At 39.8% G+C, this 23,613-nt stretch overlaps 1 protein-coding gene across 1 annotated transcript in view; it reads right to left on the reverse strand.

Annotated features, from left to right (window-relative positions):
• Window positions 1-3,773: 3,773 nt before the first annotated feature.
• The window catches only part of CMTM8 (CKLF like MARVEL transmembrane domain containing 8), a 34,691-nt gene continuing 14,851 nt past the window's right edge, over window positions 3,774-23,613 (reverse strand). Inside the window, exons 2-4 of the mRNA XM_084206839.1 lie at window positions 10,937-11,110; window positions 6,965-7,081; window positions 3,774-4,365 (exon numbers count right to left, since the gene is read on the reverse strand). Of these exons, the coding sequence (XP_084062965.1) occupies window positions 4,282-4,365; window positions 6,965-7,081; window positions 10,937-11,110 (375 nt within the window). The 3' untranslated portion in view covers window positions 3,774-4,281. The remainder of the gene's footprint in view (window positions 4,366-6,964; window positions 7,082-10,936; window positions 11,111-23,613) is intronic.

Raw genomic sequence — 23,613 nt, forward strand, 5'->3', positions numbered from 1 at the left:
GGCGGGCGGCGGCGCCCCGGGGCTGGCGGGGCCGGGCGGAGCGCGGCGCTTCCCCGCCCGCCCGGGCCGCGGGGCGGGGGAGGCCGAGGGGCAGCCGCGGGGGTTTCCCTGCCGCGGGGGAGACGCCGCCGCACCCGGGCGGGACAGCGGGGTCCGGGACAGCCGGGAGCGGGAGCCGCGCAGGGAGGCTCCCCCCGCGCCGTGCCGTGCCGTGCCGTGCCGTGCGCGGCTGGGATGCATGGAAACAGGCCGGAGGGAGCGGGACGCCTGCCGGGAGGGAGCTCCGCACGGAGCAGCTCGGCAGGGACAAGGACAAACCCCGCCGAGCGTCGAAGTTTGTCGGCGGTGCGCTGGGAAGGGAGCGACTCCGGTGCTTTGCTGCGGAGGCACAGCTGCAAACAGCGCCCGCCTGCTCACACGGCACCCGCTCTTGCCAACGCGCCCCCACCCCAGTCCTCTGATTCTAGGTCTCATAAAAGATAAAAACCATTTGCATTAATGGGCAGTAACAGGTAAAACTGTAAGGGCTGTCCAGATGTCTCAGGCCCAGTGTTTGAATTAATCCTACAGCAATAGTAATGAAACGCAGCAAAGGAAGCTATATATTGCCTCACGCTTAAAATAACTTGTTCTGCTTTCTGACAAGTGAGGTAGCAGCAGGCCTCTGAGCTGGGTGTGTGCCACTTTTGTACTCACTGCAGTAGTGACCCCATCTTCTGCTGCTTCCTTCTGCAGTTACGACGCAGATTCTGTTCATGCTTAGTATTTAGTAAGTTCCTTCAGCAGCTAAAATTGTCTGAGAGGGAAGAGTCATGTAAGCCCACATGACTCCCAACACACCTAAGGCCCCAGCATGAGCAATTTACTTGGAGCAAAATGGGTTTGCCAGTGTGGGCAATGGTCCTCCCTAGATTAAGCAGTACTTTTGTTAAGCCATCTTGTGGTAGCAGTAAAAGGAATTACCTGTCCCACCACATTTTATCTCATGTCATTAGATATCAAAGCTACAACGCTGGCTTCTGCCACAAGAGTAAAATGATAGCTGCTGAGAAAAAAAAAGAAAAAGTTGTTCCACTTTTAAACAGCTGTTTGTTTGGTTTTTTTCTCCTTACAGTTCCCATTTGGAAGCATGCATGGCTACAGGTTTCTATAAGCCCTGTGGAGGAAGGTTCCAGTAACTTCTTCACTTCCTATTTAGAAATACGCAGTTTTACCTGCTGGTTCTTTAGTTCTTTATTTCTTTTGAAAGTGTGTGTGTGACTGGGGCCCTGCTCATCTGAGTTCAGGGCAGTGAAACAGAAATAACTTAAAATTATTACAAGTAGAATAACCGACATATTTTCTACCCAGCAATACAGGCGTCTTCTGTGAAGCACTGGGACAAAGCCAACCTAACTCTACTGCATTTGAAGTTTTTATTACAGTTCTCATGCTATTTACTTTGCCTTGTTAGGGGCATTGTGTATGAGGATGAAAAAAGGTACTGACAACTCCTTAATAAATGAAAATTAAGGGCCATAACTTGACATCAAGTCCCTTATGTATGTCACTTAGATTTTTCTGTTTGTCTGAGACAAGTTAGTTATAAGTCAAACACCTTCATTTTGCAAGTTTGTTAGCAGTTTGTTTATTCTTCTAAATATCTGTATTAAGAATTTCACTAATGACTTCACTTACCAGTTTTCAAGGCTTCTTTCAATCTTATGAGTTCTAACCTACAGCAGGTACAAACCATGTTTTAATTGTTATATGACAAACCACAGCTAGCTTATATTCTTTATCAATATTAGAATATACAAATGCATGAACCCATGGTTTCCAAATCAATGTTTAAGACAAGTGAATTGGAAGATAATCTTTCGGGTGCTTATCCCTCTCTTCAGGCCTGAAACTGGAGGAGCAAATTCCAAAAGGAATGGTCATCTTGTGCTGACTCCTCCAATTTCAATTAGATATTCAGAACATTTGAAAAACAAGACAGTGGTACCTGGGCAACAGATGAGAAATGAAACGATGAGAAAGAGCATGGGAAGTAAGATAATTATCTTTGTGAAAGGACAGAGCAAGGCAGGTAAGTTATGGTTTGTGAAGAAAAACAAAACAAAAAAAGCAAGGCCAAGTACAAAGCAAATTTTGCCTAGTATGTATTTTTTTAAATTTCAGAATTAAGGATTCAACTCACAGATTTGTCTCTGGAAGTCATTCTGCAGATCTTCCCTTGAGGATCAGCACTGAAGTCTCAGAGAGCAGGCAGGCATTTTGCCAGAATCACTCCTTATCTGGTTTTATCTTACATTAAAGGGCTTACTCTGACATGTAACACACAGTTGCCATGACAGTTTTAGGTAAACTGGACAAAACAACTTTCTCTTAGCTCCACTCCCTCTTACTGCCTCTGCTCACAAATGAGGTCTGGGTTATGAGTTTAAACCAAACCACTGCAGTTAATACAAAATCTTGAAATGTTTGTGCAAACATAGTCATATCCTTCGGAGTTGAAATAGATACAAAAAATAGCAATTAAGAAAGAATTTCTATCACTACTGAAGCTTTTTGACTGGTGAGAAATCACTGATGAAATTTTAATTCTGGCTATATTTCTAGTCACACTGTCAGTTGGCACTTGGATCATTTCAATGCCTTTGATTCTTTTTATTCCCAGCGATGGAAAAGAGCATACAGGATTTTAATGACACATTTTATCTGTGTAGATAAAATGCAGAGTTGCTAGCCATTCTTCCTTCTCACAACTGGATAAATTTAGCAAGCAGCAGACAGCCTGACCTATGTTGTGTAGGCCAAATGCAATTTGCAGACAAGTATAGGTTTTTAAATAATATTTTGGCTTCCCTTACACTGAAATCTTATGACTGACAGATAATAAGAAGAAAACCATGTGATCAAGAAGGGAATTAGCTGTCTGCTGATAAATCTTCTGCAAGGCACATATGTAAGTAACCACACACCATTTATTTACAAGGAGAAATAAAGAAGGTTTTTTTAAGCTGTAAGGTTTCTCTACTACCATATATTATAAACCAAATAAGCTTTTGAAGACTAGAAGGGAATCCAAATCTTCTTAATCCATGAATAAAAGGTTCACCAGTAGTTTTAAATGAGGAAAGCTTTAAATAACATCATAAAATAATCACAACCTTTCACTCACCATGTAATTTCTGGAAAAAAAAACCTTAGGTAATTTGTATTTGAAAGTAATTTTCAAAGGTATCTGTTTTGAAAGTCATATTCTGTCATACTTCTGCTTGATTCAAAGTTATTTAAATAGGAGTACCAACTTCATTTGTTAAACTAACAAGTTGCAGATGATGTCAGCAGACAGGAAAGGAGGGAGGAAATTCCTTGCTCGTAGCACTGGTGTCTTGACAATTCTTCTGTGGATTTAATCTCTGTATCATTTAATACGATTTAGAAACCCAGATTTTAATAAGAGAGAGTAACAGCCTAATCTGAGGAGAAGAAAGCCCAAACAAGCACAGTCTGCTGAGAAACAAGAAGTGTTTGTTACCTTCAGCCAGAGATTTGTGATGCCCTCAGCAGGTTAAGCACCCAGCACTAAGGGGGTGTTGTCTGGGCTCCTGCTTTGGAGCCTGCTGGATCTGAGAAACCTGTTCAGGTAAAGTGTTCCAGGCACAACATTCCTTCAGCTTCAGAGCTGAGAGACAGACCCACAGTAACCAAAAGCCACCTTGTGATGTGAGAGGCTGTTAGGCTATGCACACCGACAGGATCATCAGAATTCTTGGTGGTATGTATTGTACTCTGACAAAGAAATTTTAAAAAGCAAGCTTCTACTCTCAGTTTACAAAACATGTACAGTTGGATCATTTATTTATTTATTTTTTAAACTTTCAGTTTTTTTTTTTTTTTTCTGCACAATGTCACTTTTTCATACATGAAAACGATACAATATCAATCTTAGTTTTGGTAGCCTTCAGTATCAAAAGTATAACTGTAGCATTTAAAAAGTTACATTTACATAACTGGCACATTGAGGTCTAGTAGTAACAACTATACAGTGTCTAGAAAAATACTATGTTAATTTTAAAAGAAGCAGTATGAAATTTTATTATATAGTACAAAGTCAGGTTAAAAATGTCCCTAAAGATGGCATTATTATAAATAATCAATTCATCTCGATTTATATTGTGTCAATTCTAGGAGAAATGTTCAAAAATACCTCACACCCCTCTTCCAAGCTTTTATCAAAAGTGAATAATCCTCAAGGTACTTTAGATAACAGAATTGGCTTTAACAAAGTATTTACTGCAAAGTTCGTGATCTCCAGGATATAAAGCTAAAATACGTATTTCCAGCATAGCAGGAGGTAACCACGAAGGCAAAGAACTGTTGAGAGAGAGGAAAAAATAGATTAGGAAGTAAATATATCTGAGAGCACTGTAATTTCTAAGAAAAAAACAATGTTAAGGGACTTGGGAAAAATGAAAATAGCAAGGTGACAAAAATGGCACACTCTCACCTCGTGCTGGTGTGGCCATCACAGCCAACACTGTGTAAAAGTAAGCTTATGCTATGCCTAGAAATATGGGCTTGGAGCAGACAAAGCATGACATATTTCAACTTTTTGAATAAATTCCTCATTGTATGGCCTCAGTACAGATCTTGCAGATTGGACTGCCACCAATATAAGTACTTGCCACTTTTACAGGCTGAGGAATTGTCTGTGGGACAACGTGAGCTCAAGCTAAGACTCCTCTCCTGCTGCTGTGTTCCAGAAATTGCCTACAGCCCACCTGTACCTCAGCATGGCTCACAGTGCATCTGTCTGCTGACAGAGAAAGCTGGGATTCAAATCCACGCCCAGACGTGTTCTCAAACAGCACTGCTGATTAGGTTACCAATTCCAGAGGTCCTCTACTGATGGATAAAGATATTCCTCAGTGACAGCAACCACGCTGTCAGAAACTGATAACATTATAAGCCTTCTACAGCAGGCTAGATTTATTTCACATGTACTGATAAAGTCCAATTCAGCACTAGTGCTTAAGTCCCTGTTAATCACTGCATGTTGTTCAAAACAGACAGTATTCAACATGGCCTTAACGAAAATACCAGAATGTTTTGTGCTAGTAGCTGAATCAAGTAAATATGTCACTGCAGATAAGATTAACACCACTTTTCGAAGAGAGGAGCAATGATAGGACAAGAAGGAACAAACACAAGTTATAGGCAGGAAATTTCAATTAGTATTAGGAAAAAAAAGCCCCAACCCACAGTGTGAGTAATCAAACACAGGCATTGTGGAATGGCCATATTTGGAAGTACTCAAATTCAAGTGGACAAGGCCCTGGTAGCCTGATATGAATTAGCCCAGCTGTAGGAGTGCAGAGAGTTGGACCAGATGACTTCCGAGAAGTCCCTTCCAGCCTAAAAATATTTTATGATTCTACAGTTGTTCCTGGCTTACATGCCATCGTTGGCATGGGTAGGCACTGCTGAGCACAGTAGGCACTGTGATGCTCACATGCTGAGCAACCAGGCAGTAAATCTCAGCCTTTCAACAGAGGGCTCTTGGTGAGCGTTGGCTAATGCAAATTTAATCTCTAACTCAAAAAAAACTGTAGATGATGATGTAAAATCTTATTACAATAAAATACTGTAGCATTCTTCTTTTCCCAATGATTTTATTAAATAAAAGCTGCATCTAAAATCTTTCTAACAGAATGACTATTGGGGATAGATGATTTGCTAAATCCTCTATTCATGAAACCCTTAATGGATTTTGAAAGCAAGAATCCACATTTAATAGTTTATTTAGACACTGTGTTAGATAAACATTATTAGGAAGTATTAGAAGAGAATCCAAACCTCCCATGAGACACTGAACAGTCATGCATTTTGCATAAAACCTGAATCAGCATGGAAGCTTATCTAGCAGCAAGCAAGTTCCTGTCAGCTGCAGTGGCTGAGTAACAGATCTGTAGTTACAAACTGCCACGAGGAGAAGACCCCAAACACCACTGAAATGACAGGGATTTAATGATCCAATTCCCAGGACAAAAACAGAGCAGGTGTTCAAGTTCCTGTGTTCATGGCCATACAAAAAATATGCTTCAGACAGGATTTGTGAATAGTCAGGAGGACAACTGCAGAAGCATGAACACTCACTAATTTGGAATTCCTGTACACAATTGAATTTGACTTTTGTTGCCATAACATGAAATAAGTTCTTCTACAACTCCCTTCACTTTGCTAGGGAATGTGTTCACCTAACTCAAAAAGTGACAAGGCTCTTTTCTGTTCCTTTTTTGTTTTGTTTTTAAGTTATTTTTTATCCACTTTGACTGTTTTGGATTTCTAAATCTAAGCACTAAGATAGTAATAGCAGACTAATTAGTGATTTCATCACATTACATGCTTTTTGAAATGTTGCCCTTGCAACTCAAAGGAAAGATTATCAAAAGTTGAAGCTGTAACAGGAAGTTCATTGTGGAAACAGCAATACCATTCCAGGGCTTTCCCCAAGGTGCTGTGTGGACAATGTGGACAATAGCTCGGGCCACAGAAAGCTGAATGCATCTTATGCATCAGTATGCAAAGTTAGCTGAGTTAAACTGCTTTTGAAGTTGTCCAGGTGCAGTGGGGTGACTCGATGCTCACACAATCTTTTTTTCCTGTTCTGATGTGCAGGCTCTGAGCTCAGCCAGAGAGCTGGTAATGGGGGCAAGAGAGGAGCAAATCAGTGTGATCTTAAAAACATGACTGCCTTTTCTGATGTGACTGTCATCTCCTGGTGGAATTTCTAGTCACCTCTAAAAACGATGAACTAAATTGCAGCTATTTATAGGTTTTGCACGTGACCTCTATCACTCTGCAGCTTTTCAAAATGCAGAACACTTGCAACTTCAACCCATACTTCCAACGAGTCTTCATTTGCTCTAACTTTACTGGACGCAAAACTGATTTAAACAAAAAATGAACTCACTGAAGAAGCTGCCCAGCTGTTGTAATTGTGATTGTCCAGATCTTTGGTAACTGAAGATGCATCTACAATGGCAGCGATGAGATACAAAACAAAGGCACTTCCATTAAAACACAGACCCTGTTGAAAAGACAAACATATGTCATTAATATGCACAGGCATCAGTTTTCCAGCATTACAAAACTCTATTCTGAACACATGCAGTGTACACCAGAAATTTCATTCTTAACTGTTTTTGCCTTCTTCCATATTTCTATCTGTAAGATTAAAATTTAACTGCTGTGAGGATCCATAAACATTGAACCATATTTTGGACAAACTGCTCTCTCCATCACACGAAATCCAGAAAAGTCTTAAAAGCCTCACAGGTGTGCTGTGATTTTCCAGAAGTGAAAATAAAGACTCTGGTTACCGCAATCTAAGGGTTAGGCAGTAAGAATATGACTCTACGTGAAAAAAACAGAACAAAGAAACAAGACCAAACTTTGATTACACTTCTAATCTACACAAAGATAGGAATCAATAACTCATGGCATATGGAGAATATTTATAAAGCTTCCAAAACTTTGTTTTCTACACTACTGAAGGACATAAAGAGAGTGACTTTTTTTCCTGGTTGTATTCTTCCAGCTCTCAGTACCTTTCCCTTCTGCCTGTTTTTAGGAGGAGAAAGAAACTGGTAAATCTAAGGAAGAGAAGAGTCTGACTGGAACACATGGGTCATCAAGACCCGTGGCAGATGCTGCATTTTCTCTTTCAAAAGGCAAAGTTAATGTCTCAGGGTACTTACATTTATTACTAAGAAAGAAGCAAAGCAGATAACAATGACCTCACATAACCCTACAGAGAGCAAACAAAAAGTTTGTTTGGTTTTTGCATGTGAGAGAGAGCACGAAAGGAAGAGAGAACAGATTGTCTAAGAAGATGAAAAATGTATGTATGAAACTCTGGCCTTTTACTTTTTCACTACTTGGTCATGGAAGTTCCTTCTTATTAAGAAAAAGTTAAATCCCTCCAAACTCCACTCTGCTGCTTGTCTAAGGCATGCAAATTGGTGCCATGTTTAAGTGGAATGCCTCTGATATGCTTTGCATCTAGTTACAATTGAAGGAATGGGTAACTCCATGTAGACCTGCTCTCCTCATGTACATAATCAGCTCCCTTCAGCTTCTGACCCTGGTTTTGCACTCCAGAGTGTCACACAAATATAACCTCTAACTCTGTTGCTCTAGTTGCCTAAATGTTGCCAAGCTGGTGCAACTCCAACTTATTAATTCCCACTGTGTGACCCAGTGGATGCTAGGAATTTATGCCAATTACCCACAATTTAATTCACTTTTAACCAGCTTTGGCAAAATCTAAAAAAAAGCTGCAGCTCAAGAAGAGAAGTTAAGAAGGAACAGTGGAAAATATCCACTTTTCCTTCCACAGGGAACTGGGCTGGCAGTGCCTCAGCACTCAGATGGAGTCCAAGGACTGGCACTTGAGATTTGATTCACACACTTACAAATGAGTGGGGGTTCATCTCACCTATATCAGCTTGTCTAATAAAAAGGTACTGTGTCTATCCACAGATCTCTCCCCTTGTTTTATCTGGGTAGTACAGCAATAAAATATCAAACCGTCAATTTTAGGATGAGGTGCCAACAATTGGCAGGTTCTGGTGAACTTCCGTAAAGCACTGATTTAGAAACCCAAAATTTGATTACCTAGTGTATTTGTTGTTATTTTCAGATTTCCCATTCCAAAAAGACTCAATTACCCTGGAAAGCTACAAATCCCTGCAATATCTTGTCATGTAGAAAAAAGAGAAAAGCACATAATTTCAGCGAAGTGCTGCTCTGGGAAATAACACTGTTGGGGAAGATGGAATGCAGTGCAAGCTGATTGGGCCTTTGCTGCCAATATATTACTCAAACCAAATGGTTCATGCTAAATTACCATCTGCTTCTTAAATTCAAATTCACCAGATTTTTAAAAGCTTACATTGATTGTTTCAGCAAAAAACTTCCACTATGAAGGAGAGTCAGTTTTGAAGCACATCTTTTGGGTTAATTTGCAGTAAAAGTAACTGCATCTTAAGCAATTTGGTAATGTGCTTAACCTGCAAAAAGTGAATTTATGACAGCGATGTCCAGATGTAATTTTGGATACCGCATACAATGGTTTGTATGCAGTAGTTTGTAACTGTTTGTAGAACAGTTTGAGCTAACTGTCACCTAAGGAAGCACAGCAGTAACTGGCAGATACTGAAATTCAGGATTCTTCAGAGAAGAGGGTAAAAGTGGGTGTGAAATCACTCAAAAAGGTGTGTCATGCTCTTTCCAACAAAGACTTTAAAAGCATCTCTCTGAAAAGAGACTCAGCATTCCTCTTGGCCATACAGGAGCAGCAGAGGACCAATTCAAGGGCTGTTCCCAAAAGCTCTTTTAATACCTCAGGTCAAAACAAGCTGGAACACAAGCATCTTTTATTTGTTTTGTATTCATTTTCTCTTTAAATGACCCTTTTATATAAAAGGAGACCACCTTTTGGACTTACATTTTTTTGGAACTCAGAGCAAGAAATATACTCGATATGAAATAGAAACAAATCAAATATTCCAGTTTCTCTGCCACATAGATCAGGGGCGACTCATTTATGTGCAGTTGCCTCATAATAGCATTCAACTGATGAAAGAAGGGTAATGACCAAAGCTTTATTCAAATGGGTATAAAGATGCTTTCCCTTTGAATGTACTTTACTTACATGTAATGCAATGGGGAAAAAAAAAAACCCCACACCTTTAAATATACCCAGACACATTACTGCTGTAATTGAAATAATCCAACATTTCTATAGCAGCCTTAATGGTAATTGCTGGTTACGAAATTCGAAAATAGAGAAGCTATCTGAACATAATCCTGGTTGTTCTTATTAGTAATTGCTATAGCTGGCTATTTATTGCAGCAGCAAATGGAAACACTAAAAGAGAAGAGTATTCTAGTGTTCAATTTTAGTCACATACACTATATAGCTGATAACAGGCTGTTAGCAACACAGAAGTCAAATACATTTCATCATAGAAATAACAGAATTCTAGTCAATAATATTTAGCTGTTTAAAAAAAAAAAAAAAACACCAACCAACCAAACCAGTATCTCACTGTATCCAACAAATGCAAAGATAAAATTTGTAGTGATTCTTAGATGGATCACAAATAGCCAGTTGGCTGAAATGACAATGACTTTTAGGATCTACCATCCTGAAGACCAGGCTGTTATGCAAATGAGGTAAAAATACACCTTTGAGAGTTAGAGCTGGCCAGGTTTGCTCAAACCATAAAAATTGGATCTGCATTTTAAGTGCCTGTGAAATTTTTCTGTAATTACAGTAGCTGTTTATCTGATTTGCTTTAACTCTTGAGCTCAAAGCAAAGGACTACATGGTACATCCTTTACATGGTACATATTTTACATATAAATAATTTTCAGCACCATTTTCACAGTAGACTGTGATACATATGGATTGTCAGTGTTGCTACCTCTGAACCATCCTTGCTTTTTTAGCAGGGGAAGACTCATGTTTTAAGAGTCCAAGTCCTGCTCCTAATGCATGGTGTTAATTCCAGGGATTTCTGCTGTTAAACCCATATGGCCAAGTCTGTTACCTCAGAGGCAGCAACAGACTCATTTTTCATGGGACATAACCACTACAGAGAGAAAAAGAGGTCACTGTGCATAAGTATCAGTCACACACACATTAAAAATCAAGTCACTACATCAATGGCTGAACAAAATGGTGAAACGTCATAGAAAGAGTGTTTTGAAAGTGTCTGGGTGGTGTGAAAGTTAAACACTGCAGACACACAGCAATCAGGGGAAAACCTGCAAAGAGTACAAGCAGAGTTGCTTAAATATACATGTAGAATGCACCAATATTTTATTCTCTTCAAAACCCAGCAAAGCTGGAACAACAAAGAATGGGTATATTTACCACCATGGTCCATGGCACCTGCGGGATCCTGGTGTAGGTCATTGTCATGTAGATGATCAGAAAGAAGACGGTGAGAACCCAGTAAAACACAGCTACAAACATCACCCAGCCGAAGGCTGGATAGAGAAAGTATTCTGTTCCAGCAATCAGGGTCCACACCAGCAGCCCCAACACCTGCAAAAGTTATGGAGAAGAAAGAAAACTGTCACACAGTTCTAGACCTCACACATTTGTTCGAGGCTGAGGGGCAGCACCACTGCCATTCACATGAACCACCTGATGAGCTGAATGGGGATGCTGCACTGGCAAAATACTGATCTAACAAAAAAGAACATATTAAACTGGTACTGCTGTGGCAGGGTGTCACAAAGGGAAAGGCGTCTTATCTGTTGATTTAGCTCAGCCTTTAACTTTGTAGCCATACTTGCAGTGGTTTTACAGCTAGCTCCCAAAAGGATTGATTATTGTAGCTTCCTTGCTGTTGTGCATGAAGGCAAATGCTGCTGTTTTCCTGCCAGCAATGTCACTTTAGAAACAACAGCCTGTGAAAGACCACTGGGATCTTCAGGTTCTATCTGCCAGAGTCACAGGTCACTTCCGAGTTGGAGTGGAGCTCAGAACGGCCCAGACCTGCTCTGTGGATCAGCAGGCACCACAGACACAGAACAACTCCCCGACCCTGCTGTAAAAGGCTGTAGTAAAATATCAACACCACGACAACATAAAACTGTACCTGGAGAAGAGCAAGTCAGATTGGGAGTGTCATTATACTCCACAGCTCTTAAAACAACTCCCAGGTGACTTGGCCCTAAGTAGTAGACAAGGACTCACACTCAAGCAAAGTCCTCAAGCCAACCAGTCTGGGAGAAAAACCTCCCTCCTGATGGGGCAATCTGTTCAGATCTAAGGCACAAAGAAATACATGAACCAGAGTTTAACATACTCTCTCTGGTTTTCTGCAGCGTTAGGTGATCTCCGATGCATTAAAAGGAAAGAGGAGCGAGTAAAATGAGGAGTGTGTTTTTCAAGTTGCCCAGCAATTAGAAAAATCTTAAGCATAAAAAGAAAGTGACATTTTATACCTTAAAAACAAACAAACAAACAAACCAACAAACAAAAAGCAAATCTCACTCCACACACTTTATTAGACTCAGATGTGGGAACTAAAATTCCTGTATTTGCAACAAGGCTTACTTCTTTCTGCTATCTGGACTATGGTGAAATTATCTAGCAGTGAGAAATGGAAGGATTACAAAATTAAAGCAAATAGCAACACATTTAACACATAAGAGCCACAGCTGGACAGCCTAAAGAACCTTCTACCCCAAGATTCTATCTCCAGCAGCAGTTAGTACCGGGCACCTGAGGGAATACAGTAAAGAACAGACCATCAGCAGTAATATTTCCTTGGACTACCTTCCTCAGCTCTCAGAACTGTGCAGTGAAGGGGCTTCCTGAGCTGCTGGTGATATCTTTGTATATCCCTGGCAGCAGATGATGGTTTTGCTACAGCTTCATTTGCACAAGAGCCAATCCTATTCCTGGTCACATTTACTCCTCTGGCTGTAGTCACATTTACTCCTCTGTTGCAGAACTGAACATATATATAATGTTTTAGAGATTTATCATTCATGTTTACAAGACAAAACTATACTGTTACAGAAAAGCTTCTTGTAATTTGTCTTCCTACCACCTTGCATCTGTTTATTTTGTCTTCAATTCATCCTCCAAATTGCCAAACAAACTTAATTCAGCCCTCTACCATGTATTGACAGTAGATTAGATGCATATTATTTGTACATTCATCTGCATCATGCATACATAAAAGCACTGCACAAATGTCTGTTTTATGGTTTGTTTGGAGTTTGCTTTTCTCTCTTTAGAGAGGAAGCATATAATGGTCTGTTTAAGAGCATTTCCCCCCACCGTTTTGACCAATACACGAATTTCTCTTCAACAGGAAGCTCTAGAACTGGAATAAAAATTCCTGCTTTTCGCAGCATACCAGGGGAGGGCAGCATTGCCTAGTAAGAACAGCTCCAACAGCGTAAAGCGGAGCCTTTAAAACACACTCTTTTCAATGCAAAGTTACCGGTTCAGCAGGGCTTCCCATAGTTCATTTTAATTCTACTTCCAACAACGTTTTACTAATAGTAGCAATTCAGTTAATAGCGCCTCAAATTGCAAGAACTACCCACAATCGGATAAAAAGCAACTCAATTTTAGTGTAACAAGTGTTTTAAGGCTAAACAATTTTGATAGACTGTTTAGCTAAAAAAAAAAAAAAAAAAAAAAACATTTTCATAGGATACAAAGTTGTTTTTCCTTACACCCATACATTTTCATCCAGATTTAAATTCATCATCCAGAAATTATACCGATAAACAATTAATCTCATGCTTGATAAATAATTATTGAAGGCAGATTTATCCTAGATCTGAGCATCTTATAAAATACCAAGAACAGAAATTTTGAAGGTGAGTAAAAAAATTTTAAAATTTAATCATTAAATACTCTGCTTATAAGTGTTGATTTTTAGAACTTTTAAATATAGAAGTAGGTTTTTCATGAAATGCTCAGGACTACAAAAAATTTGTACTACTAAGTGCAATAAGATTGATAAGGATATCTCAGCTTATATAATGGATTATTATTGAAAAGAGCAAAATCTTCACAAGTGGCAAATTATTAAAATTAAAAAGGAAGATTCTGAGGTTACATGAGACCACTAATCTTATGTAACCACACACTAAAGCTAGCAAGACATTCCCTAGAGCACGAGTATTCATGCTGGGCCCTCTTTTTTCCAGTAGTATTTTAACCTGGAGTTATCACCCCTCTTTCAAAATCATTTTAGTATTTAGGTGGCTGTACACCTCACATGTATTCCGAAGAATTGCTTTTAATCCACGTTTTTAGCTGGCTAGTATCAATGGCAGAACAACTCACCCAGGCAATTGAGATGCACCACAGATGTTTCAGATTTATATTCTTAACTGGTTCCTGCATCGTAACTTTGATGGGTTGCATATTAGAGCACATTTGACATTTTCAGTTAGATCCAGATACTCTTACAGCATATTACTAGAGCTGACAGGCTAAAATAATATTTCAGACTTCTTGATTAGACCTGAAAAGGTCAGATCAGCTCACGGTCAACAATTCACTCCGTGTAGTTAAATGATATGGCAAATGGTTTCGCTGCATATGTAAACATATGCAATAAATTGATTTAAAGTTCACACTGGCCGTCAGCATCTACAAAATACCTCAGGAACCAAAGGAATCCAGACATCTAGACAAGCCTTCCCTGATTAGCTGGTATTCTCAGCATGCTAAATACTGGGATTGCTTCTGTGGTGTTAAACGCCTGCCTCGTAATTTTCTGACTGCCCTTACATGGCAGGTTTGCTGTTCAACAGATCAGCACAAACTGGGTGACACTGCTGTATCTGCTGGAGCTGAGAATGCCTCTTCTCCTCCTGGTATCACGCCTCCCCACTGGGAAAAAGTGGACTGTATTCAAATGTGCTCTCAATGAGCATCTGAATCTGGCAAGGGTGTGATAGGCAAGCGATACCGGAAAGCCAACATCAGCAACAGCTGGGGAGCGCCTGCAGCAATCCAGGGAGCACAGATGGTGCACAGCCACCTCCCCTGCTCCAGGTCAGCCCTAAGACAAGGGGGAAAGCTCCACCCAGGAACTGGGGAAGGCCTCTATCTCATTATGACCAGGTAGGATAGAGTATATCAGTAACAGCTAAATATTTGGTTTTAATTTATGAGCAAGTCAGAACATGCTTAATTAGAATTACAGGAACATACATTCTGGAAAAAATGAGCCCAAGAAAGGGGGGTGGGAAAGGCATGAAGAAGGCCCAAGAAAATAATGCATTTTACCATTAATGTGGTAATAGATGAGAGGGGATGCTGGATCCTAAGACTATAAGGGCTCCACCAATGGGTCCAGCTTTTCCAGTCAGATGGGAATAGGGATGTCAGTGCAAGATAAAGGCAAGCAGTTTTCTGTTGTTTATGGCAGGTTCTGATTTCAACTCAGACGTTTATTTTGTGGTCATTTGGCTGCTGCTTGATCAGGTACCTCCATCACTAACATGCATTAATATGTCAATGCACTAATGCACACTTCAGCAGTTGGCAGACACCATAAAAAGGAAGTAACTTGGTAGCAAAATCCAACATTATTGAGTGTGCAGGTTTAAAATTAGATGCTTAATTACATATTCAAACCCTTAAATAAATGCCATAATTCTTCTGCAGTGCTGAGAACTTCAAAAGTATTGGATTATTTAGTCACTTTTAAAAAAAGAGGGCTTTGTTGTTAGTACATGAGACACTTCTTGTCTCTTGTCACAATTCAGCAGGTATAAAAGCAGGTGTGAGCTTGAATCTGTGTATCCAGTTTTGCTTTTCAAAGCAGCTTAAAAACTGCAAAAGAAAATTTGTACTTGCAATCTGCGTTTCAAAAGGCTATGATGCAATAACTCCTCTCCAGTGATACCAGGGTTTGGAATTCTCCAGCATTTCTCCTGAGTGGTTAACTCGGGATGAAACATGGATAAAAATGTGCATACATCCTTTCCACAATAAAAGTAGTCTCAATATAGCAGCTCTGACAGGAAGAAAAACCCAGGGTTCACCTATTAAAAACATACAAACAAACAAAAACCCAAACCAAAACAAAAAATTGGTACGTTTGCCAGAAACTTTTTCTATTCTTTATCCAAGAGATGCTTCCTGTGACCGTAAGCCCTGCAGGATTTACATGGAGTTGCTGCTGGCACAGATGAAAAGGATGGCAGATGGGTACTAGAAGAGTTGTGCATTTGCAGCACGGATTGCCTCCTGTATGCAAAGCCACCTAAACATGGACAGCATCCAGCAAGGAGAAAGCAACACATCTTGCCTCTTCTCCCTAGCAAAGGAGATTTATGACTAGAAGACAGAGAGACCATTCTAAATTATTGCACATCATTATTTCATTACTAAATCACAAGTTAGGAGCTACCTTAGCAGCAGCACAAGCAGCCTGTCAATGTCTCAACCTCCATCCTTTTCTCCCTTGGCTGCATACCAGGATGGTGGTGCTGGTGTGGTTTTTAAGGAGGAAAAAAAGGGTGAGAAAAAGAGAATTCTCCCTCTACCATTCCTGTTAAACATATCCAGGGGAGTCAGTCATAAGAACAGACAGATGTAATGGTATCATTTCCAGCTGGTTTCATTTTACAGATTTATTTGCAGATTATTTACAGATACATAATTACTTTTTTTTTAATGTTTTTTTCCAGCTCAGGCTAAATGGAGTAAGTGTTTCCACTGCACTTTAAAAGTGTCTTTAAATCAGAATTTTTGCGCTCTCGTACCTCATCCGTGAAGTGACACAACAATTCTGCCTTCTGCCACTAGAGCGAGCACAATCATTGCTTTTTTCTTCAGGGAGGGAGCACTTTGCCCTGCAGTAAATCAGGGCAATTTCCATTCAATGCAACCCCTGCAAATCGAAAAGGACCACTCAAAATAAGCAATACACACACACACACACACATATATATATATATATATTTTCCCAAAGCAACTTTAACAGGTTCACTTCCACACCAGGTACAACAACATCAACTGCAGGTTTATTCACGAACTAGTCAAAATAAGAACACTTGATGTGTTCAACTTAAAAAAAATATATATATGTAAGAAAAAATAAGGTGAAAGCCTGTAATTGTTGGAAAAATCAAAAATCAATCCAGACTAAAACACAAAATATAAAAATCTTATTTCTGCTGCAGTCAGAGAAAAGGTGATGAGCATAGAAAGTTTCAAACTTCAACTGCTTCTATTAACACTGAGTAAAGGTGCAAAGATGAAGAAATTAAAAAATGTTTTTCAGCTACGGTTTTTAGAGATATAAGAACCTTGCTTAATGTATTTGACAGTTCAAGGGCCATGTGAATGTACTCTGGAACAATCTAATCAATACATTGCCTTACCTTACTGCTTCTCTTTCCCAGTCTCAAGCATTTTTTCTCAAGCACCAAACATTACAGTGAGCTGACATCAGCCACTCTCTAGTGTCCCCATTAGATTTTTCATGGCTTTGCCTTGCTAGAAAAAAACTTTAAAATCCACAGTGCTCACAGAAGCATGCCAGTGGTCATAGTGGACATGCCAATTTTATGATTTGCACAGTACAACTCTTAGCATCAAACTTAAGCAGCAGGGACAGGTCTCAAGTCTCTCCTAGCTTTGGAAACACTTCCAGCTAATAAAAGCCCAAAATTCAGTTTCTTCTACTTTCCCAGAATTTCTAAAAATTTTCTGAATACCTGTTTAATTTCTTTCAAACAACCAGTTTCAGTGTTGAATCTTCCCACTAATCTTCAAGATTTCTGTCGTGCTCTTGGCTCTGTGGCAGCACCAGCACACACCCCTCAGGCTAGATGGGCCTGAAATAGTGGCAATACTGACCATTACTTCAGAGAGTCAGCCCCCCAGAGTTGGTGTTAGGATAGATCTTCTAAGAAAGAAAACTGCTGGAAGAAACATGTGCCAAAATATGTTCCGGAAGTATGTCTTCATCAAAGACTGAACTCTCTTACCCCAGAGTTTAGTCCAACTCCTATGACATGTCAGAAAACCTCCTGACCCAAGACTGAAATGGGTCAAAGCCTTCTGGCAGACACTTCATTCAATAGGGAACACACCTATTCCGGAGGGAGACTTCAGACAAAGCCCTTCGAGGGCTGACAGACCTCTGCTGCCTTTCCCACAGCTCCACAAAGCAGGGAAGTCCTCCCACACCCACCCCAAACCCCCCAAAAAGAGTCCAGGAGCACCTCTGCTGAAAAAACTGGGAACCAGACCTCCTCATGTGTGAGCCAGTAAAGAAAGTCCAGTCCTGGTGTTCAGCCAGCACTCAGGAGTGCCCAGGGAACGATGAAGTCTCATTGGGAAGAGCAGAGAGAGGGAGGCGTGCAAGCGAGAGACTTCTTTTGTCTGCTCAGAATGGGCATAAAGACAACAGCATCTGGGCAAAATGCAGCAGCACACCCAATTTCATGTCACCTTAGTGAAGTACCACCTGCTAAAAAGGTGTAAATCACAAAGGTGCTCCTTCTCCACTGCAGTCCATGCATGAGGAGTCTGCTGTGCTACGGGTGCTCCGGCTCACTGCATCTGGCATCCCAGAAAAATAACCCAGGGGTGGGGGTCAGTAAGGAAATCGTGCTGTCCATGCCAGCAGCACATTGCAGGTTGCTTCACCTGAGAAATATGCATGGAATGTGTGAGACCAGAGCTAACACACAGTAAATTTAAGGAGGTAGCCTATATTAAAAAAGCAAGATATGTTTTCTGGAAAGCACAGACATACCACATCAAAATTATGAAATCCCTACAACACATTTCTTACAGTTTCTCAGGAATCTCTATTAATAACTAGAGGGCAGAATAGTGGATATTCAGAAGGTAAATAAGAAACAAGCTTGTTCAGGTTGTAAATTTTGTTCGTGTCATCAAAATGTCGCAATGGAAGATTAGAAACTCTTAGGAAAAAAACAAAAGTAATAAAAACCTCTACCAAAGAGAAAATTCCAGAGTGCTTTATAAATCAATGGTGTACCCCCACATTGAGTATGTTCTGCTCATTCCTCCCTTCCACTTACAAAATGATTCAGTTGGATTATTCAAGGCACAGAGAACAGCTCCTATAAGAAAAGTTAAAGCTGGAAAAAAGACAGATCCAATTTTCTGTTGAAGACTGAAGGAGGATATGACAGAAGTCTGCAGAATGTCAGGTGGCACAAAGAGGGGAGTGAGGAGTAGATTAGGACTTGCAACACAAGAAGCATTCTGCTAAAATTATCACACAAAAATATGAAAAGCAAACAGTATGAAATGGTCTTTAAAAACAAAACAAAATCAAAAAAAGGGAAAAACCCACACAGCACAAATCACAGAATGCCATAGGAAATATCATACACACTCTGGGTCAGTCCTGTCTGTATATATTATATACATACATGACAGTCAGGGTAGTCAGCAATCTTCAGCACTGGAAGTTCCTAAATGTGCAGTTTGCTAGAAGTTAGAAGCCATAACAGAGAAGAAAAGCTTGCAGTACGTGCTCCTTCTTACATTCCTCCCCAAGTTTTCAGTATCAGTGAATATTAGAGACTGAGCTAAACAAACCACTGACCAGATCCATTACTTCTGGTTTCAGCTTGCCTTCCTTTCCTGCCACCCTGGCCACCAAGGACTGGAAGATGTAGAAGTGTTAATAGAATAGGATGAGATGATTACATGCCACATCAATATGTCATTTATTTCTACAGTAGAATTACAACAAACAATCTCAAGCAACTGTGAAGAATCTGGCTTGAATTATATCATCATGAAATTTATCTTCTCAGCAGAGTGGAGGTTGATCATTAACAGGCCATTAAAATGTGTACAAAGCATAAAGATTGGTCCTTGTCCCAGGGCACTTTCCACATTAAACGCTCTGGAGTCTGAGGGCTGCATTCAGGAGCACAGTACTGCTTATCCATGCCTGTAAATTCTAACTCAACCTTGTGTTTTGCCTGGGGATCTGCACACATGGAGTAATTTATATAGATTGCTGTACACTATGCATACATTAACTTGGCATCACAGTGCCACCCATAATTTCATCTACAAAGGAGCAGCAGAAGACAGCCTCGTCTGTGCCCATCACATTCTCCAGTCTGAAAGAAGTGTCTTGATGCAGAATACAGGAGACAGGCAGCCAGGAGAACGACCTGCAAGCTCAGAGCTGCTGCAGCTGGCTGGGACCACACTGGTTACTGCTATCAGCAGCTCCATCGGGGCCACAGTGTCACGTAAAAATAAAGGGGCTGGTACAAAACGCTACTGGGGACAAGCAGCCTGACCCGAGCAGCACTTCCTCACCTCTCTGGAAGGGTGACAGTGCAAGGCAATGACCTCCACAGTGCTCAATCTCTACAGGTCGACAGGAGCATCTAAACACCAGGGAGAGGAGACTGCCTGGCCTCTTAGGGAACCATCCCGAGGGACGCTACTGAAAGGAAAGCTGCTGCCGCTCCCTTTTCCTTCCACTTCCCCTGGCCGTGGCAGGGGTTTCTCTCACCACCTAGGATTTCCTAGAAAGAAGCACTGTGATATTGTGCAGAAATCTTGTTGATTCCAAATTCGCTGCCTCCTCCCAGCCCTGTCAGGAAACCAGAGTGAAGTGGTACTGCTACAGTAAACACTGCAGTATCATGGAGCTGGGAATTACTCACTGGAATTGCTGCTACATTTTGCCCTTGAGCGGCAGAGAAAGGAGAATATAAAGTAATAGCACATTAGAATCAAATAAAAAATAATCTGCCTTTTCAGTTACTTTCTGAGCAAATTTTCATTTAAACACGCCTTCAAGTATGAATTTTAAAGCAGACAATTACAAAGCAGAATAGTCACACAGAGACACAGAAGGCACAGGATATGTATTTTTTTGTTTCCTAGTGGCTTCTTTTATGCAGCTTCTAGAGGCCATGGTGTTTTTGAGGAAAAACTTGAAGATTCAGTACAAACACCTTCAGATATAAAAGTAGTGATTAAATTCCATATTCCAATAATTTTCAAAAGCATGCTTATAAATCAAGATTGGTGAAACTACAGGGCTGAATGTTTTTTTTTTATTTAAGATTCAAATATTAATACATTTTGGAGTTCTGACTAGAAGCTGTAACTGATTTGAGAATTAACACTCAGTTTAATCCTCTAAACAGTCCTGTGCCCATACAGGCAGTAAAGAAGTAAAAATAAATCCTGTGTGACCCACAGGAGATCCAGGGGCAATTTACTGAGTTGATTTGTGAGGAGACCTATCATTGCACTCATACAGTGCCATGTGAATTAATTGATTTAAATTTTAGATCTTCATACTATAAAATTATGAGTGGATTTGAGAGCTCACATTAGTCAGGAACATCAGTTATTTGGTGGAAGGACTTAAAAGAGCTTACAGTGCTACTTTGAGGCAATTTAAATTAAAAAAAAAAAAAAGGAAAACCACATTGGCAAGCTTTTTGAATTCTTGTTTTGAGACATGAAGCTAAGATCTGGACAAAGGAAGAAGCTTCCTCACATTCACCAAGGTTGTCAGCTGATGATGAATTTCACATCTCTTCTCGAGACAGAAAGGACTTCCAGAGGGCAGCTGCAGTTTAACTCTGGGATAGGGTTGTCCCCTTCCACCTCAGGAGCTTGGGTGGGGCAGACAAAAAGCTTAACATATTCCTTTTCCTTTACACAAATGCAGTGACAAACACATGAGAGTTTTCCTGAGAAGGACTACTACAAGCCAAGCAGTAGAGGTATATTTATGGAGGTGAAGACCACAGTACAGCCCTTGAGTTCTGAATACTATTTCTCCTTTATAAAGCACTCATACAAATTAAATGTGCAGGCTTGATCTGCTGTGCTCACTGAATACAATGTTTGTTTCTTGCTTTTGGGAAGTGCATTGGGAGGAAATTATTGTCCTTGTACAGAAAAACTAGGAAAAAAATGCAGTAACTGTCTGTAATCCTATTTACTTTTTCTTTTATTATTTAAACTGGAAAAGGGCAGAAGCAGATTCTGAGTTCAAAAGATACAGGGCCATTTGTGTCTGTCTGAACAGGTCTTCCCCAATGTGGCTATTTACTAATTTTTTGTATTACTACAACTGCTACTGTTTCTTAATGGACCATGATGACAGAAGGATTTGTTCTCCTGATCTAATAAAATTACATACATGAAAAGTCTTCCTTAACTTTGATATTGCCTCGTCCACAGACATACAAACTCTTCCTTTGAAAGAAGTTTTGTGGCACTCTATCATCCTTCTTCCCATCTCCCCTGAAGGGACATAGTTCCTGAGGGTAGAAAAATATCAGCTTCTCAATAAATGGTAATAATTTTGTAAGCTATTTTTAACATTTGGTGCATGTGTGCATGTGAAGTACATATCCACAAAAAAAAAAAAAAGTCATTTTGCCATCGTTTTTACATTAATAAGGTGAATTATTTTTAATTGAGAATTCCTAACAATGGTAACCTTATGAATTATAAATGATTATTTATGTAGTTCACTTTGTTTAAATGCTGTCTACAAGAGAACAATGCTGTATACAGCTGCTTTATTAATAATGTCACTGGCTCTTTGTTGCTATTTTTACATCTCCATCTTCCTGTTGGGCCACGTAAATAGAGATGCCTAAAATTAGCAGGCATGCAGCATTGTTTCACAAGTCTTAGCTGCTACATTAAAATAGGAAGCTTATTACTTCTTTGGGAATAACATTTTTTTTTTGCCCTATAGCTAAGATACAAAGTCATAAATGATCCAGATATGATGCAATGGAAAATTCAAAGGGAGTACCTGCTATGAAAATCTATTGCTGCATTCTTCATCCATTTAAACAGGAGGAAACCCTTAACTGCTCATTCCAAAAAAAAAAACCTTTAGACTGAAAGTATCTTTTAATTTCCACAGCTGAAAACCACAAAAATTGATTTTGTACAATACAGAAGTTTTTCTTGCGGTGAGACAGAATCTTCTAGTCATCTAAAGTTGAAACAATTCCCCTTGCTCAACAAACAGAGGAGAAAATAAGATGATAAAGAAATAAGGAGTCTGCATTCAGATCTGCTGTTGTCTGCCTATTTAGAAGCCAACTATTTCTATATTGAGTGCCAGGAATAATAATCCAACCCTAAGGACTATGATTCACATTTTTAGGTAAAGATTAAGGATTTTACAAAGACTGATCCACATGTTATAGAAGCACCTCAATGAAAAATCCTTTTCCTTCTCTGGCAAAATTGCTTTCTTTCCTGAGTACACTTTGCAATAACAACACAGAAGAACTGCATGCCTATAAATATTTAACACTTGCATACACTGTTCTGGAGGCATTTATGTTCAAAGACTTCACTGTCAGAAAGGACCATTTTGGCCATGTTGCCAATGGCACAAAGATTTCAAGTTCCAAAGATGACACCTTGGCACTGATGTTGCAACGGTAAAATTCATCTTGTCCCTAAAAAAAGCTGCTGTAATGTCTGCTGCTTTCCTTGGTGAAAAACCCCAGCCCCATTTCTCATCTGAATTTTTCTGAAGTCAGTTTCAAGTCATGTCCTTTTCCAAAATGTCCATCTGTCACCAATATATCAAAGATAACTTTGAACTGAGGGCCATATCCAAAATTGCTGACAAGACACAACTGAACAAGAGATAATCACAAATACTAGCATTGCTTCTGGCAACAAGCTACATTGGGTTTTTAAATTCTGCTTTATCTTTCTCTTTATTATTTTGTGGTAGTAATAGAAAGAGTTGACTTTGAAGGAATCAAGAACAAGTCCAGAATTAAGTTTTCAGCAGAGGCCTCTATAAGACCTACATGAGGCTTGTTACCACTGTTCCACATTTAATGTTTTGCAGATGTTTAGGGTGCTAAAGCAACTTTAGGGTGAAGAATTATATGCAAGTGAAAATATTACTGCCAAATGAAAATAAAATAATTGGCCAAACAAGTAAAACAACTCTACACATCCTGCATGCTTTTAGAGGAGTCCTTTTTCTCGAGCTCCATAACTTTTTCAAGATTCTGAAGAAAAAAGTCCACAAG

This window comes from Fringilla coelebs (assembly GCF_963513975.1).
Source record: "Fringilla coelebs genome assembly, chromosome: 1".
NCBI classification, from domain to species: domain Eukaryota; kingdom Metazoa; phylum Chordata; class Aves; order Passeriformes; family Fringillidae; genus Fringilla; species Fringilla coelebs.